At 38.7% G+C, this 18,633-nt stretch overlaps 1 protein-coding gene across 2 annotated transcripts in view; it reads right to left on the reverse strand.

The window, feature by feature from the left end:
- Nucleotides 1-2,372: 2,372 nt before the first annotated feature.
- The window catches only part of LOC132829011 (uncharacterized), a 66,036-nt gene continuing 49,775 nt past the window's right edge, over nt 2,373-18,633 (reverse strand). For both annotated transcript variants that reach the window (XM_060846275.1, XM_060846276.1), the window contains exons 3-4: nt 5,323-5,536; nt 2,373-2,837 (exon numbers count right to left, since the gene is read on the reverse strand). In XM_060846275.1, coding sequence (XP_060702258.1) covers nt 2,630-2,837; nt 5,323-5,536 — 422 coding nt within the window. In that variant the 3' untranslated portion in view covers nt 2,373-2,629. The remainder of the gene's footprint in view (nt 2,838-5,322; nt 5,537-18,633) is intronic.

Genomic DNA, 18,633 nt, shown 5'->3' on the forward strand with positions numbered 1-18,633 from the left:
TCCAGAAACATATCAGGGATGAGAAAAACCTGGAATGATAAATGCAACAGCAGTTTTGCCAAAGTTTCAGGTCCAAGTGACCCCTGAGTTACATAATAAGCAGCAATGCTTTAAAAAATCATTGCACTGTACATATTCACAAGAGAGATATTGATAGTTTTTCGATTAATAAAGAGATTTCAGAATAGAAAAGTAACATTTACAGTGGCAGCTCCATTTAACCAAATGCCTAATTCTGTTCTTATTTGTTATGTTTTTATTTACTACTCTGACTATAATATACAAATACACAGTGAGAATCCACATGTATAAACTGCTGTGCAAAACACTGTTCACAATGCAGTAGCTTTATTAGATATTTACATTCTTCGATGTATTAGATAAAATACATAACTAGTTCATCGACATGTTTTATGGATGGGTCAAAGTCCAATGCAAGTAAACATATCTAAACATTTCATATAAAAATGACTAATATTCAATTCTTAAATGTACTTCTTTTAAGTTATAGTTAGGTCAATATTAAAATAAAACACACAATTCACTACTGTACACAAAAATTATCCAGGAGAAAAGGGTGATCAGCATATATTACAGTCTTCAATGAAATTATTCACAATATTCATGATCAATGATTAAACAAATACTTCTTCCTCTTTACTCTATTCAAATCAAGACTGAATGCATGGAGATTTATTGTAATCAGTTGTTTTCCAGAACTACAACAGTCAACTTTTTAGGCCTCCACAGAATATCCTTCTGTGATCTTCCAGGTTATAAAGTCAAGTTTGGCATCACATAATCACCACTTCTTAGATTCCCTGCACTTCTCTTTCCAGATTTGACAGCTCCACTACCATGTTTCTTAGTCCGATGCTTAGATGTCAAAGTAAAAGAAGATTTATCTGTACATATAAGGAGTGAATGGGAAAGTCTGGTTAAATCCCGAGCGTACTGGGTCTCTTTGTTTTTGTCTAGAATTATCTGTGCTTCTCAGCATTAGTACTGTGTTGTACGTGTCAAAGGTTTCAGACTATAAGAAGTCTGGAAAATTGCCAGCCTGATGTATTGATAGCTTTCCTTTCCTTTTGAATTCCAATGAGAAAAACACCTTTATTACAATTAATAAGAATGCTCAGTGGTGGCGTGGTATGTATATATTTGGCTTGATATTACATTTATACCTTCATAAGCACAGAGATCTCAAACATACTCTATAATAGCATACTTATAAACTATCAATATTAATTCTTCCTAAAATACTGTAATGTTGGAAATTCAGAATTGATGGACCAGCATCCTTCATATTTATCTTGTGAATTTTCCCATTGTCAATTTGCAATCTCATCATGTTACTGAAGAGAAAACGTTCTGAACTTTTGCACTGAGTAACGCAATGAAATAGACAAGCAACATGGCAAAAAGTTAACAATCAACCTGTGATATTATCAAATTCAATGAGAATCAGCTGGAGTTCAGTAAAACCTATTCTATAGTAAAGACTCCACTATTGGCCAGAATTTAAAAGTTTGCTGTTAGTAATTCAGGTGCTTTGGGTATTCTTTCTTGCAGTAAGGAAACATTAATACTGGGTCAGAATTATGCTTCATTAAATGTGGTTCTTGTTACCATATAATCTGCATAGATTGTGGGCAGTGTGGGTTTTTATAGCATACATGTCTGGTGGTGACTTACACCACTTCCACCAGCCAGGGGTAATGCTGCTCGTACTTTTATGCTGGTATATCCATTATACTGGATTTTACAGTAATTATAGCCCTGAGATCTCATAATCCAGTTAAACAATAAAGGGCTTCCTGAGTGTAATTGTACATTTCTCACCTATTAAGTTTTGACTAAATACTTGGAATTTATTCCTATGTTCAGTCATATGGCTAAGTACTTAAAATTTTATTGTAAAGTTCCTATACCAGGCAACTTTATGCTTTGTGGAATCAGGCAAGGAGACAAATTGACAATAAACATAGAAGGTCTCAAACACTGAATCATTGTGGTTACACGATAACCTATAGTGGTTTTGCTTTGGGAACCTCTTCAATAGTATCTGAAACATAACAGTAATTCATAGCAAAGACTCCCTGTCAGAATGAGTTCACAGTTCTGTGGCATGGAGAACTATGTGGTAGGTCAATGAAAAGGAATTGTGTGGCTAACTTTGCAAGGATCAAGCTTCCCGAACTGTTCATCAAGAATAGGAGAAACAATCTCAATTTAATAGCAAAATTGAATACAATTGTATATAAATATCCATAAATGTACACTTTATTGACTCTTATGCTATGATTTGAGATGTAGTTGTATCAGCTAATTGTACAAATCTGAAAAAATATGTAATAGACATTTATGGCGAGATGACACTAAACAAGGGCAGTGGGACAGAGAACAATATCGTAGTTTCAATAATTTTGTAGTTAGACTCATAACTCCAGAAATGTTGAATTCCTGTTAAAACCATCACGAGATTTCATCCTATCTGATACTTGAAGCTTTTAAACTGCAATAAACCACATAAGCAGTGTGGTCCTTTTAGTGTTCTTGCACTCATTTGCATTGTGCACTAGTCTAATCTTCCACGATGCAGTGTAATTTATCTTTGCCCTGATACTATTCAACCTCCAAGACCCCACCACCTCAGTCTTGGGGCGGGAGCTCGTGTGGGTCCTCCATTCTCAGCTGGGATAAAGTAGTGATCGAGTCCCAGTTCATACATGCAGTATAAATTGTAGGCTACCATCGCCAAGGTTGGGAAAAATGTCAGCCCAAATCCAAATCCACGATAGGCACTGCTTAATCCAGCTGTGATCCAATATATCAATCTGTAAGAAATGCACAATAAACTTTGTATCAGTGAAGTTCCTGCCACAGTTTTGTCATACACCCCTGACAACTGGTGTGCAAATACAAAGTGTTTTATATATATCTGTGGTTCTTTGGAAAGGCTAGTGATCTAAGATGTTCATTCTCGCTCAGCAAATGATGACAGACCTGATGAGTGTTTCCCATCTTTTCTAATTTTACTTCAAATTTCAAGCAGATTTATGCCATATTTTCTGTATAAGCGCATAGATCTGATCCATGAAAATCAATATCTATTGTGTTTAATAGACAGCATTAAAGAAAATGATGGAATCTATTACTCTCCCTAACAAATCTCAAGCTTTGAATAAGACTATAAACAAGTTTCACTGGAAGGTTAATAGAGGAGCCAACAGAAATGTTCAAAAACAAAATTTAATAGTGAGTTATTTCTACTGTTAGGTTAAGTAGGAATAATGAGGTATAAAAATATGAATAGATTACTAACACAAATAGGTGCATTAAAAATTATTGCATGCAAATGATGATTAGAATATGGAATACATCAACATGCTAATTCAATCACAATTATTTGGCAACAATTAAGAGGCAGTTAGACAAATACTTGAAGAAAAATGTTCAAAGCTACAGGGAAAGATGAGATTGCAGTAGATATTTTCAATGTAGTCAATGAGCTTTGATATCCTTCTGTGTTGGGCTTCTTCTGATTATTTGAGAGAATTATCTGCTGTTAATATTTCCTTCATGTTTTCACATTTGTTTGTTTGTGTGTTTAAGTAGTTTAATAATAAGTTGTATACTTGTCCTTGTGTATTTCAGTATCCCATTACTTATATAATGGTGTGCTATTTTGTCTTGAGGTCTCCAATAAAAGAACATACATGTTCCTACTGGCAGCAATCGCATGCTCTACTGATGCATTCCAGTTTTCTATTAATAGTAGGAATTGTACAGCTTGGTTTTACACATCGCCTAACTAGTTAGAGTGGCCAGTAGTAAAACATTTTGGTAGTCCTGATATAATTTCAACTCTTAATTCAGTAAAGCTGTCCTTCCAAAATACTATTTTGAAAGGCCGGAGCAATTTAAATAGAGGACCTATCACATAGGAACAGGAAGACACCATTCTGTCCCTTGATCATGTTCCATCATTCAATTAAAATCATGGCTGATCCATGACCAAACTTTATATACCCATTTTAATCCATAGTTGTTGGATAACAGAAAATTATCAATTTTAGATTTACAATTCACAATTGGTCTAGCATCAATTACACTTTGCAGAAAAGAATTCCAAAATTCTACCACTCTTTCTGAATAAAAGCATTTCTTGATTTCATTTTTGCAAGGTCTGGTTCTAATTTTTAAATGATTCCCTGAGTCCAAGATTTGACAAATAGTGAAAATAATTCTGTCAATCAACACTGTTCCTTTCATACCTTGAAAGCTTCAATCAACTTATCCTCTAGCCTTCTAAATTACAAAAATACAAACTTTGTTTGTGCACTCTATTCATTCAATTTGCAACTTACAATTTAGTAAATCTATGCTGTATCCCTTTCAACATCAGACTATCTAATTTAAGGTCTCTAATATGGAATACAAACGTTCAGATAGGATATGACAACTAGCATTCTGGTTTTCTCTATGTAAAGAGCAGCATTTTGTTAACTCCCCTAAGTATTTTCTGTACCATTTTTTATTCTTTCATGGGATGAGGGTGTTACTGGCAAAGCATTTATTGCCCATCTCTAACTGATCTTGCACTGAGTTGCATTCTAGGCTATTTCAGAGGGAAGTTAAGAATCAATGACTTTGCTGTAGTTCAGGAGTCACAAGTAAACTAGATCAGATATGGCAGATTTGCTTCTCTGAGGGACAGTTTTGATGAGTTTTTTAATGACAATTGATGTTAGTCTCATCGTCACCATTACTGAAACTAGCTTTATATTCAAGGTTTATTGATTCAGTGACATTTTCATGTCAATGTATCTGAATCTCTTTGGATCTCTGCTACTTGGAATGTTTTCAACTCCACATTGACCAATGAGTTTAGAGTAAGGATGTATCCACCTTGACAATCCATTTGAAAGCGGCCATTGTTCTTGTATTGCGTAATGATGTGAGGTTGTCATTTTATTTGACTGTAGAAGGCATCACAGTGGAGCCCATAGAGTCCACAGTCCTTCAGCATGGAGTCTCACAGCCCTTTGGCCCAAACTGGTCCATGCCGACCAATGTGATGGTGACTGGTGGTGGAATAGCAGTGGATTTTATTCCCGAAGTTACCGGATCCCAATTATGAGGTCCTATTCCTGCCCCACCTACAACAAACAAACACGTAACAAAACAAGGATGGCAGTTGGACATCATGATCCACGTGCTTAGAACCACATTGAGCAGTCCATTGGCAGAACCCTTCACCCTTTAGCTCTAAAGAAATAACATTAAAAACAACAATGCCTCTTTAATATTGTTCTTCACCTTGCCACTGCAAAGAGTCCTGCTAATATAGGAATGATCTTCAGGTGCTCCTGGTGGAGATAAGTTGCCATGACAGCCATGTTGATAAAGTAGAGTGTAAACTGTTCAATGGAGTTGCCAACATATCTCTGATGGATAAGAACAGCGCGAACATTAGTGTCCAAGGGATCAATTGCCGTCGAACAAAGCCGGGACAGGGAGCCTATTACAACACCTGGAAAAGATCAAGACATGTTAACTTTCTTAAGTATGGATCAAAGCTGAATATTCTTGAGAAGAAGTCTGCAAAGATTTCTGACAAGTAATACTATAAGTTAGAAAATTTTACAACCAATGATTGAGTGGATTTTTAAAGTGTGTTTCCTGGTTGAAGATAACAATTCTTTAGATAGAGCATCACACTAATTCTTCAACATGATGTGCCAATATGACAGCAGACAGTCCAAACAAGAACCTTAATTGTGGCCATACCGTTCAAGAAGTACAAAGCAGAAAGCTTGTACATCTGAACAAATAATTATTGGGTGAAGGCAATATACTGTAAATACTAGGAATTTGAAACAAACACAGAGAATGCCCCTTTCCCAGCCTGCCTCACTGCTATACCGACTGCAGACCACTCTTCCCAGTCTGTATCATTGCAATGCTGACTGTAGTCATTAAAAAACTAAGTATGACACCTAGCCATATGAGCAGATATTTTAACCAAATGACGAAACACTTGGCCAAAGAAGTAATTTCTAAGGAATATTTTAAAGGGGAAGCTATGTTATATAGGAGTTATATGTATGCATTCTGATATTTTTAGTAACCAATTATAATTTCTAAGTGAAAATCAAAAGTTCTTCACCCAGAGAGTCGTGACAAAGTGATTCTTGGGCATGGGCAAAGTGAACTGTAAGGATGTGTTTAATAGGAGGCTAGATATTAACATGAGGGAGAAAAAAAAAGATTTATTCTGACAGAGTTAGATCAGTAAAGGTCAGATAAGGTTTATGCAAACCTAGTGTGGACTAGTTGCCCCAAATGACCTGTATTCATATTTTCTTCCTCTGTGTAATTCCATGTAATATTGTTCAATGTGAAAATCTTTGTGGCAAGAGTACATTTGCAGGTCGATGACCTAAAAATGTAAACATTAACTTGTTAATGAAAAGGAAATCGAATGTAGTTTGTGTGCATGACTATTTATTGAAATGATCTTTCAAGAAGTTGCATTTTTTATGTTGTAGCAATGAATTCCCACATCAAACCTTACTTTTCTAACTGTCCCTCTCTATCAAGAATGACAAAGCTGATCTCAGTCTGTTACGTTTATTGCTGTGCTCCACACATTGGTTGCAATCTGAACACACACTGCATGAGGATGTATCAGGAACATAATCTTTCAATACAGTTAAAGCCTAAAACAAAATGGCATGGCTAAGAAAGTAAATTGCACAGTATGTAAAACATTCCAACGGCTAAACACACTATCTGGTATGGCAAGTGGTCATACAGATCAAAGAGACATGCCTTTGTTCATTAGTCACAGCAAGATTGGCATAAAGTGCAATACAATTGCCATGTTTGAAGGTGCCAGTGTTGGACTGGGGTACACAAAGTTGAAAATCACACAACACCAAGTTCTAGTCCGACAGGTTTATTTGGAAGCACTAGCTTTCGGAGTGCTACTCCGATGACCACCTGATGAAGGAGCAGGACTCCAAAAGCTAGTGCTTCTAAACACAGAGGAACCTCAATTATCCAAAAATCAATTTTGGATAATCTGAAGAAGATCTCAAGGTCCCGATAGAAACACTACATCAAAGAGACATTTCCAACACTGATCATGTCTTTTGTTTACAATGATTAAAAATGAACCCAGTTTACTGAAATGTTGCTGAGAACAGTCCTGGACATCGATGGGAGCATAGGCACCGTCTCCAAATGACTAACTACCTGCCCTCTCTCTCTCTCTCTCTCTCCCCCCACACTTTCCCTTGAGTTCTACACAGTGGTGTGCCCTAAACTCCCCTTCCCCAGATAATTTCTCCAACATTGTTCTGTACAGGGCAAAGGTGGAGCTTAGCAAAACATTGCAGTAAAAAGTTTGTGTGCGTGCGTGTTTGTGTTTGTGTGCGCATGCGTGCATGCTATTTTGAGACTCACCCCCCCCCCCCAAGGCAGCAGCAGTCTTACTGTTGGTGTCCAGTCTGGCTGCCGTGGAGAGGGGTGTACAGGGGAGGTGGGGTGGCCAGGTCAGACAGGGGCCGGAGGGCGCGGACAAGGGGGGGCAGACAGTGAGTGGGGGCACTTGGTGGGTGGGAGATGAGGTCAGGGTGACGTGGGGCAGTGGGGTCAGACGTTGGGTGGGGACAGACAGGGGGCAGGTTTAGATGGGGGTTGGGGGTGGATGGGGCAGGGTTGGACAGGGTTTGGGGTAGGAGGGGGGCGCTGATGAGTGGGGGTGGATGGGGGTGGCAGCATTGGATGGATTGGGGGCAAATGGGGGGGTGGGTTTGGACGGGTTGTGGGGACAAACAGGGGACGGGGGCTGACGCGCGGTGTGCTGCTCTGTAGTCTCCTGAATGGGGAGTGGACTTAGCGAGTGCTTGCTGTGTCAATCCTATTGAACTGATTGGGGCGAGGGGTGAGGCTTCAGCAATGCTGCAGGTTCCTCAAACACAAGTGTGTGTCTGCTCAGAAACAAACCCTAAGACAGAGATGAGGAACAAAGGAAACTTCAGAAAACTTGGAGCTCCAGAGGGGAGGCATTGAATCAATTAACCGAATAATCAATTATCTGAACAAAATAGTGCCCGCCCATCTCATTCGGACAATCGAGGTTCCTCTGTAAACCTGTTATACATGTGACCTGGCATTTGTGGACTTGGAAGTGATAAATGTTGAGCCAGGGCAATGCTTATGAATTAGGAGGCCTGTTCTGTTATCCATTTGAATCATGGCTGATTTGATATGTTCCCACTTTTTAAATTAATTCATGAGATGGGGTGTTTCTGACTAGACCAGAATTTATTGCCCATCCCTAATTGCTCAAAGGATAGTTAAAAGTCAACCACATTGCTCTGGGTCTGAAGTCACATGTAGGCGAAATCAGGTAAGGATGGCAAATTTCTTAAAGAGCATTAATGAACCAGAGGGGTTTTTACAGTCAGGGTCACCATCAGGGTAGCTTTTTATTGAATCTAAATTTTATCAGTTGTCATTATGATGGAATTTGAACCCAATTTCTCAGAACTCGAGGCTGTGAATGACTAGTGCTGTGATGCTGCATGGCAGTATGATGCTGAGGAGAGAAGATAATAATAGGGGAACTGCATTGGTTCTAATGCTAATTTCATCTGCAGATGCTCACAAGCTGCTAGGAATAATGATTGCACTTTGGTGGAGAACTGTGATTGGAAATAGTGGTTTTCTCTGAGGTGCCAACCCACTGCAATGAGACTTGGTTCTGAGCCTATGATTCTCCAGAAAGTTCAACTGAGATGTGAATCATGCTGCTTTTGGAACTTGCCAAGTGGAGGTCACAGGAAGAGGAACAGGCCTAAGGAGAAACAGTGCAATTCGTGTTCAAGAAAAATAAACATTAATAACAAAATACTATCATTATGAGAAAAAAGCTATTTTTGTTGGAACATGAGGGCCATGTTTCTCCAGACTGTGAGCAATTCTCAGAGGGTGGGTAATAAAAGGTTGTCCACTTTGGAATGAGGTGGCTCGAACTCAAGACTAAAGTTGGATATGCAGAAAATATTGAATGCTGGGAAGTCTTACTGCAGGTGTTTATTGTAGAAGCAGTATAATATCATTTAAAGGAAAATAATTTTTATTATTTGATAAAGAAAGAATGTAAAAGGATTTACAGGGAAATCAGTGGAATTTGTTTAATGTATATAACATGAATTGATGAGTTAGCATGACACATAATTGTTTTATTCAGTTGTGTGTTTTCAGGATATAGATGCTATGCAGGGGCCAGTGCTGCTGTGTGCAAAGTTGTTTTTCATAAAAATGGATTTTCCATTGCAGGATTATAATCAATTATTACCATTATTATCTGCACTTGTCCATCACCAATAGACCTATATTCATATAATACCTTACATGACTGCAGCACACACAACTTTTCAGTCACATGAAGTCCCAGGGAAGAGATACGTACCAACAAGTCACACTCAATTGAGTGACAGCTAACAATGGTGGCAACCCAAAGTGCTTGAGAGGCAACAAAATAATTTCGAAGCACTCTTACTGTTAGGAGAGGTGGAGGCATAATGGTGCTTGTTGCTGGACAGTAATCCCATACATTAATGTTCTGGGGACATAGGCTCATATCCTGTGGATGGTGAAATTTGAATTTGATGAAAGAAAATTAGCCCAAGATAACCATTGTTGAAGAAAAAAAAACATCAGGTTTACGAATGCTGTTTAGGGAAAGAAATCTGCGCATTGCAGATGCTGTATGTTTACTGCAACAGCTCTCTGGGTAATAAATGCTAACTTCATCTTCAAAGCCAACACCCAACCCACTGGAGACAGAAGGATGCAATGAGAACAACCACTCTCTCAATGTCAGCAAAATTGAAGAAATGATCATTGACTTCAAAGAAAAAAAAGAGAACAAGCCTCCACCTATATCAACGGAACTGAGATTGAGAGGGTGCACAGCATCAAGTTCCTAAGAGTGATGACAACCAACAACCTGTCCTGAATTCCCACATAAATGCAAGAGTCAATAAGGCACAACAATGTCTCTTCTTCCTCAGGCAGATCAGGAAATTTGGTATGTCCATAAGGACCCTCACCAAATTTTACAGATGGACCATAGAAAGCATATTGTCCGTGTGTATAACGGCCTGGTATGGCACCTGCTTTGCCCAGGACCATAAGGAACTATAGAAGCTTGTGTGCACTGCCCAGACCATCATGGAAACCAACCTCCCACAGTCCATTTACACGTCTGTTGCTGTGGAAAGGCTGCTAACATGATCAAAGACCCATCGTACCCCGACAATGCTCTTCTACAACCTCTTCCATCAGGCAGAAAGTACAGAAGCTTGAACGAACACACACACACACACCAGCAAGTTCAAGAACAGCTTCTTTCTGGCCATTCTTACACTGATGAGTGGATTCTTTAACTTTAAATAATGCTGGCCCTGTTGATGTTGCTCTTGCCTAGTGCACATCCTATTTGTCTTACACTGTCCAAGTTGTTTTTTTCACTCTATGATCTGTATGTACTTGCTTACTATGATCTGCCAGTACTGCTCTCAAACAAAGCTTTTCACTGTACTTAGGTACACGTGACAATAAATCAAATCAGTCAATCCCCAAATAAATAAAATGTAGGATATCACCAGCCAATTAATGGACTGCAAACTCCCATAATTAGCAATGTCCAGATAATATCGATTGAGGGAAAATTTTTTATCAAGATGCGGAGGATAATTTCCTTGCTTTTCTTTAAAAAAGTGCCAGGGAATCTTTGAGATCCACCTGAGAGGACAGATGGGGCTTTGGGTTAACACCTTACCTGAAAGGCAGCACTTCTGACAATGAGGCACACCCTCACTACTCAATTGAATATCAGCCCAGTCTCTGGAGCAGGACCTGAACCTACAATTATTTAACTCAGACACAAAAACCACAGTGTTTTCAATGTAATTATTAGGCTGGAAGGCACTTTAGTGTACTCTGAGGGCAAACTAAGACTCCCAATAACCACTAAGAAAGAACAAAACACAATGCTATCCAAGGTGTCTCAAATTGATTTGAAACCTTGAAATTTTATGCAAATTAAAAACTGAAAGAACTGCAGATGCTGTAAATCAGAAACATAAACAGAAGTTGCTGGAAAAGCTCAGTAGGTCTGGCAGTTTGTGTGAAGAGAAATCAGAGTTCATGTTTTGGGTCCAGTGACCCTTCCTCGGAACTTGGGTCACTGGACCTGAAACGTTAATTCTGATTTCCCTTCACAGATGCTGCCAGACCTGCTGTGCTTTTCCAGCAATTTCTGTTTATGCCTCTGAAATATTTTGTGCAATTTCGTAACACAAAATTCATTTGCAATGGAAAATAAGTTTCCTTATTTTCCATTGCAAACCTCCAAAACATGACATAACATGTGGATGGTATATGAGTAGGAAGGGTTTAGAGGGATATGGGCCAAATGCTGGCAAATGGGACTAGATTAGGTTGGGATATCTGGTCGGCATGGATGAGTTGGACCGAAGGGTCTGTTTCCATGCTGTACATCTCTATGACTCTATGACAACACACCTATCAGATTTAAGACCTCATTCTGAACATAGGGCAGAAATTATTGTCAGCGGTGGTTATATCACATGTTTCCTTCAAAGTAATTTTAACAAAAGCCATTAGCTTTTTTTTGTAACTCTTTCATAGGATGGAAGCAATGCTCAGTCTTTGTTGTCAACTTTCATTCCCATTGACCTGCAGCATGATTTCAGTGGGTACTGCTAATGATCTGGAGTCACATGTAGGCCAGACCCATGTAAGGATGGTACTTGTTCTGATATGAAGTTGAAGGTATGTACTGTACTTTTAAGAGACAGAGAACACTGTTATGAACTGAGAGCTTATAAGCACCTGTGTATATGACTAGATGGCAGTCACAGAGTAGACTGGAAAATTGAAAATATGTAACATTTGGCTGTGAAATAGTTACCTGAGTTTTGTTTGCTGTTTGACTTTAACCAGTTTAAATTATGCCCCAGGATACTAAAACCCAATTTAATTTGAATTTATTGTTTTGCCAACAGTGAACCAATGAGACGATCTGATGTTGGAGGTATAAAAATGCGGACATTTTGAAAATTGGTCAGAGAGCAATTGCCTCAGAGAGAGAAACTCATGGAGTGCGAACATCTTACTCTCAAAGAAATTAGAAAACACTGTCTATTAAAGGTATCTTTGCATGTGAAACATACTTGCAATAAAAAGAAAGAAGATGACTCAGGCAGATCAGCAGCTGGAAGAATGAAGACAGAAAAAGACAGCAACTATATGGTTTTGAAATTAAGTTGTTGTAATTATAATAAGTGTCTTATTGAAACAGTATATTGTTATAGAGTTGGAGGCAGGTAGTAAGCAGTTAAGAGAAAGGGGGGTTTCAAGTTGTGAGTAGTGTTGTTTAATGTTCACTTTTAGAGGTAAAAATAAATAGATGTTATTTTCTTTAAATAGTGGAATTTGGAAGTTCTCTGTCACTCATATTTTAACAGATTACGAGGCGAGGTGAGCTTTTCTTGGTGTTTGGTTTAATCAACAAAGAGGTTCACCTTCGTGTCATAGAGTCATAGAGATGTACAGCATGGAAACAGACCCTTTGTTCCAACCCCATCCATGACGACCAGATGTCTGGGCTGAGATTTGGACAGGTTTGGACAGATCCTGTCAGGAATTTGGACAGATCTGAATTGATTTGGGGTACAAAAGATCCCATCAGAATTAAACATTTGCCAATTAGTGTCCTTGATCTTTAAATAATATGTAAGTGGGAAAATCTGTTTAATTTTGGTTACTTGCGGTTAGTTAAATTAAAAATGAGGGTAATGGCTCTTAAGATTGCGAAAGAGGTTCTGGAGTTTCAAGTTGCTTCCCAAATTTTCCAAGAAAGTTTAGAAAGTCAGAGGAAGGATATACATTTAGAATTAGCAAATAGATTTGAAATGAGTTTAACAGGAACAAAAGGAAAGGCGACATTGTAATGAGCTGACCAAGCACTTAGGTGTATCAGAGAAATACAGAAGTGCAGTAGAGTTAGAAGAACTTAAATTGCAATTGATGCAAATGGAGTTATAAGATAAGGAAAGGGAAAGAAGAGCCATGTTAGAGGAAAGAGAAAAGGAGAGAAGACACTTAGCTGAACAAAAAGAAAGGAAGAGAGAATTTGAACTTCAGAAGCTATGAATTAATCAGGAAGGTCAAGTTAACAGGATGGAAATTAAGGGAGAAGGTAATGATGTCTACAAATATGTTAAAACATTGCCACATTTTGATGAGAAAGAAGTCGAAGCCTTTTTTAATTCATTTGAAAGTTGGCTAAACAGATAGAGTGGCCATTGAACTTGTGAGTAATGCTAGTTTAGACTAAGTTGTAGGCAGGGCCAGTGAGATATTTGCAGTGTTGTCAGATGAGGGGTCAAGAGATTATGCAGATGTCTTGTAAATTGGTACCAGAAGCATACAGACAGCCGTTTGGAAACATAAAGAAGGAACCAGGTCAGACTTATGTTGAGTTTGAAAGAATTAAATGTAACAATTTTGATAGATGGGTGCAAGCCTTAAAAGTAGACAAGACAGATGAGGCTTGAAGAGAGATTATTCTGTGGAAGAGTTTAAAAATTCTTATTATCCCTGGAAGTGAGTTTATGTGGATGAACAGAAAGTTCAAGATGTGAGAAGAGCGGCAAAGATGACAGATGAATATGCATTGGTGCATAAGATGAAATTTAGGATGAAATTCCTGTCAGAAGCTATGAGTGATAGAAATTGGGAAAAGGGGAGATCCTTCACTACAAAACAGAGTAGATCACGCTGGAAATAGTTTACCACAGGTGAAAAAAGAAGCCCGAGTGGGTGAAAAGCCTCAGGTATTTTCACTGTGATAAGGTGGGATATATAAAACCCACAGTGCTGGTCATTGAAGAAAGGCATTGTGGGAAAATAGGTGGTAAAAGAAGTTAAGCCAGTGAGTTTAATGGAAGTAGTAAAGGAACCCCAAGAAAGGTTGAGGTGCTGCAGGAGAGTGCACAGTCTAGGCAGGGGCTGGGTATTGAGTTAGTGTCTGGTCTCTATAAAGACTACATCTCTGTGGATAAAGTTTACTCAGGAAGAAAGGGGGAGAAGGGTAAGAAATTACAAGTTTAAGAGCTATGGAAGCTAATCAGTCTTAATAGTAAAAATGTTTACACTCTTTCTGACATGTTGCCTGAGAGAATGGTAATTTGTGGAAGTGATGGACAGAAATTTAGTGTTCCCCTGTGGTAAGATCAGGTTAGAGAGCCAAATCAAGACTGGGGAAGTAACAGTGGGAGTGATTGACAGTGTCAGTTCCAGGAACACGGTTTGTTCTTGGGAAAGATTTAGCAGGATCCGAGGTGGAAGTGACACCCCTTATTGTGGAGAAGCCCAAGGAAAAACAGGGAACTAAGGAGTTAAAAGACAAGTATCCTGGAATTTTTCCAGACTGTGTTGTAACAAGATCCCTTTGTCGTAGGCCACAGCAAGAAGCAAAAACTAAAGAGAAAGACGAAGGAGTTGAGGTTCAGCTAGCTGACACCTGGTTTGATGTAATGGTGCAGGAAAAACCTAACATGCAGGGGTGTTTAGTCCTGAAAGGCTAATGGATCTTCAACAGAAAAATGAGACAATGAAAGATATATAATATATAGATGCATTATCAGAAAAGGAATCAGAATATATTCCTGAAGGTTATTATCTTAAAGATAGAATCCTAACATGAAACCACAGCAGGTTAATGCAGAGGTGAAACTGGTGAAAGTGTACCAGATTGTGTTGCCGCTAGCATACAGACAGGAAATGTAACGGTAGTACATGAAATACCACTAAGAGATCATCTCGGTGTGAAAAGACTTACGCTAAGGTACAAAAGCACTTTTAACGGCCTGGACTGCACAAGGATATGGTTAAATTTTGCCGTACATGTCATATGTGCCAAATGGTGGGTAAGCCACAGGCAGTGATAAAACCAGCACCATTGTTGCCAATTCCCATATTCGAAGAACCTTTCACCCGGGTTATGATTGATTGTTTAGGACTCTTCCCAAAAACTAAATATGGGAACTAGTACTAGCTAACCATAATGGATGTGTTTACCAGATTTCCAGAGGCAATTACATTACAGATTATTAAGGCAGAAAGAGAGGGGAAGGAGTTGGGTAGCTTTCTTCAAGGGGTATGGGCTGCCCAAAGAGATTCAGTCTGACCAAGGGCCTAATTTTACCATTAGGCTGCTTATGGAAGTCATGAATAGCTGAGGCATACAGAACGTTAAGTCAAGTGTGTACCACCCTGAATCCCAGGGAGCCTTGGAAAGGTGGCATTAGACCCTGGACACAAAAACCACAGTATTTTCAATGTAATTATTAGGCTGGAAGGCACTTTAGTGTACTCTGAGGGCAAACTAAGACTCCCAATAACCACTAAGAAAGAACAAAACACAATGCTATCCAAGGTGTCTCAAATTGATTTGAAACCTTGAAATTTTATGCAAATTAAAAACGGAAAGAACTGCAGATGCTGTAAATCAGAAACATAAACAGAAGTTGCTGGAAAAGCTCAGTAGGTCTGGCAGTTTGTGTGAAGAGAAATCAGAGTTAATGTTTTGGGTCCAGTGACCCTTCCTCAGAACTTAGGTCACTGGACCTGAAACGTTAATTCTGATTTCCCTTCACAGATGCTGCCAGACCTGCTGTGCTTTTCCAGCAATTTCTGTTTTTGCCTCTGAAATATTTTGTGCAATTTCGTAACACAAAATTCATTTGCAATGGAAAATAAGTTTCCTTATTTTCCATTGCAAACCTCCAAAACATGACATAACATGTGGATGGTATATGAGTAGGAAGGGTTTAGAGGGATATGGGCCAAATGCTGGCAAATGGGCCTAGATTAGGTTCGGATATCTGGTCGGCATGGATGAGTTGGACCGAAGGGTCTGTTTCCATGCTGTACATCTCTATGACTCTATGACAACACACCTATCAGATTTAAGACCTCATTCTGAACATAGGGCAGAAATTATTGTCAGCGGTGGTTATATCACATGTTTCCTTCAAAGTAATTTTAACAAAAGCCATTAGCTGTTTTTTGTAACTCTTTCATAGGATGGAAGCAATGCTGACTCAGTCAGTCTTTGTTGTCAACTTTCATTCCCATTGACCTGCAGCATGATTTCAGTGGGTACTGCTAATGATCTGGAGTCACATGTAGGCCAGACCCACATAAGGATTGTACTTGTTCTGATATGAAGTTGAAGGTATGTACTGTACTTTTAAGAGAGAGAGAACACTTATGAACTGAGAGCTTATAAGCACCTGTGTATATGACTAGATGGCAGTCACAGAGTAGACTGGAAAATTGAAAATATGTAACATTTGGCTGTGAAATAGTTACCTGAGTTTTGTTTGCTGTTTGACTTTAACCAGTTTAAAGGTGGCATTAGACCTGGAGACCACATTAAGAGGATACTGTCAGGATTATCCAAATGATTGTTTAAAGGTATCCCATTCATATTGTTTGCCATTAGAGATATCCTAAATGAATCTGAAACCAAAAGAGAAAATGCTGGAAAATCTCAGCAGGTCTGGCAGCATCTGTAAGGAAGGAAAAGAGCTGACGTTTTGAGCCTAACTGACCCTTTTCTCCAAATGAATCTACTCAGTTTACTCCCTTTGAGTTAATATTCGGACATGAAGTGAGAGGGCCTTTGAAATTAATTAAAGAAAAATTAATCGGACCAAAGTAAGATATTTCACACTTGAATTGTGTATCTGAGATGAGGGAGCGATTAAATTGGGTAGATGAGTTAGTTAAACAGCACCTGAAGAGGACACAGCATAGAATGAAGATAAAAACTCTAAAATGCAGATGTTTTCCCATGGGGATGATATATTAGTTTTGTTACCAGTGTAGGACATTCCTTCAAAATTAGGTTTAGTGGTCCCTATCAAATTGAGAAAAAGTTGAGTCAGGTAAACTATCTAGTAAAGATGCCAGATAGGAAAAACTGTATCGGGTATGTCATGTGAATATGTTGAAACCTTACTATAATAGAGACAGGGAACTAGAGAAACCAGTGTTAGTTACTGCCCTGCAGAACAAAAAAATCAAATCCAGATGTTATGGAGTTTGATATGCCTCAAAATACATTAAGTAATGTGAAAATCCTTGAGGAGTGTAATAAGTAAGTGATCTCTCTGCCTCAGGAGCGAAGAACCGAGTTGAAAGGTTTGATGTAGCAATATGAGGACATATGCAAAAATAAGATGGGGAGGACAAGTACCATTGTTGTAAGCTGGAAGTAGGGAATGCCTTTCCAATAAAACAACACCCATACAGGCTGAATCCTTTCAAAGCCACTCAGGTCCAGAAGAAAGTGATGTGATGCTCAATGAAGATATCATCAAACCAAATCAGAATGAGAGAAGTTCGCCAATCGTGTTAGTTCCCAAACCTGTCGGGACTCTACGATTTTGCGTGGACTATCGGGAGATCAACGGTGTAACAAAATCGAACTCCTATCCAATACCAAGATTGGAGGACGGTATAGAGAATATTGGTCAAGGTGCGTATATCACAAAGCTGGACTTACTGTGTGGTTATTGACAGGTACTTTTATCAGAGAAAGCGAAAGAAGTTTCTGTATTTGTAACCCCAAATGAGCTATATCAATTCAAAGTGATGCGCTTTGTAATGAAGAACACACCCGCCACATTCCAAAAACTCATGAACAGAGTCGTGGCTCGATTAACAAACTGTGCAGTTATCTGGATGATGCAGTGATCTTTAGCGAGTCATGAAAAGATCACATGGTACAACTGGCAGAGCTCTTTGAATGATTATGAGAAGCAAAACTGGTAATAAACTTAAAGGAAACAGAATTTGCGAAGGCAGAGGTGATGTCCTTGGGACATAACATCGGACATGGAAGGATAACCGCAAGAAATGTGAAAACGAAGGCCATGGAGGGATTTCCATGACCATCCTTGAAGAAAGAGATACTTTGATGTTTGGGACTAATCAGATTGTACTGGAAGCTTTTTCTAAACTTCAACAGCATTGTAGCACTGCTGACTGATTTACTAAAGAAGAACACTAAATTTTGGTGGACAGAACGATGCCACGAGTCATTTGAGAATTTAAAAGCCATGTTAACCATCACATGGGTTTAACTACATCAAATCTTTTGAAACCCTTGAAAGTTGCAATCGAAGCTAGCAATATAGGAGTTGGAGCTGTATTGCTACAGGAAGATGATGATGCAATTGAACAACCAATTGACTACTTTTCAATGAAACTCAACACCCACCAGAGAAAATACTCTACTATCAAAAAAGAGTTACTGAGTTTAATAGTGGCCTTCCACCATTTTAATGGCCCCGTGACAAACAATGTGCCATAGGCGACTGTTAACACAGCCCACAACATCTTGCATCTTGGAAAGGTTTAACTACAAAAATATGAGACTATTTTGTTGGAATCTTATGTTAGAGACATTTAATTTACAAATTGTAAATGTTGTGGGTCATAAAGATACGATAG

This window comes from Hemiscyllium ocellatum, chromosome 28 (genome assembly GCF_020745735.1).
Source record: "Hemiscyllium ocellatum isolate sHemOce1 chromosome 28, sHemOce1.pat.X.cur, whole genome shotgun sequence".
In the NCBI taxonomy this organism is placed as follows: domain Eukaryota; kingdom Metazoa; phylum Chordata; class Chondrichthyes; order Orectolobiformes; family Hemiscylliidae; genus Hemiscyllium; species Hemiscyllium ocellatum.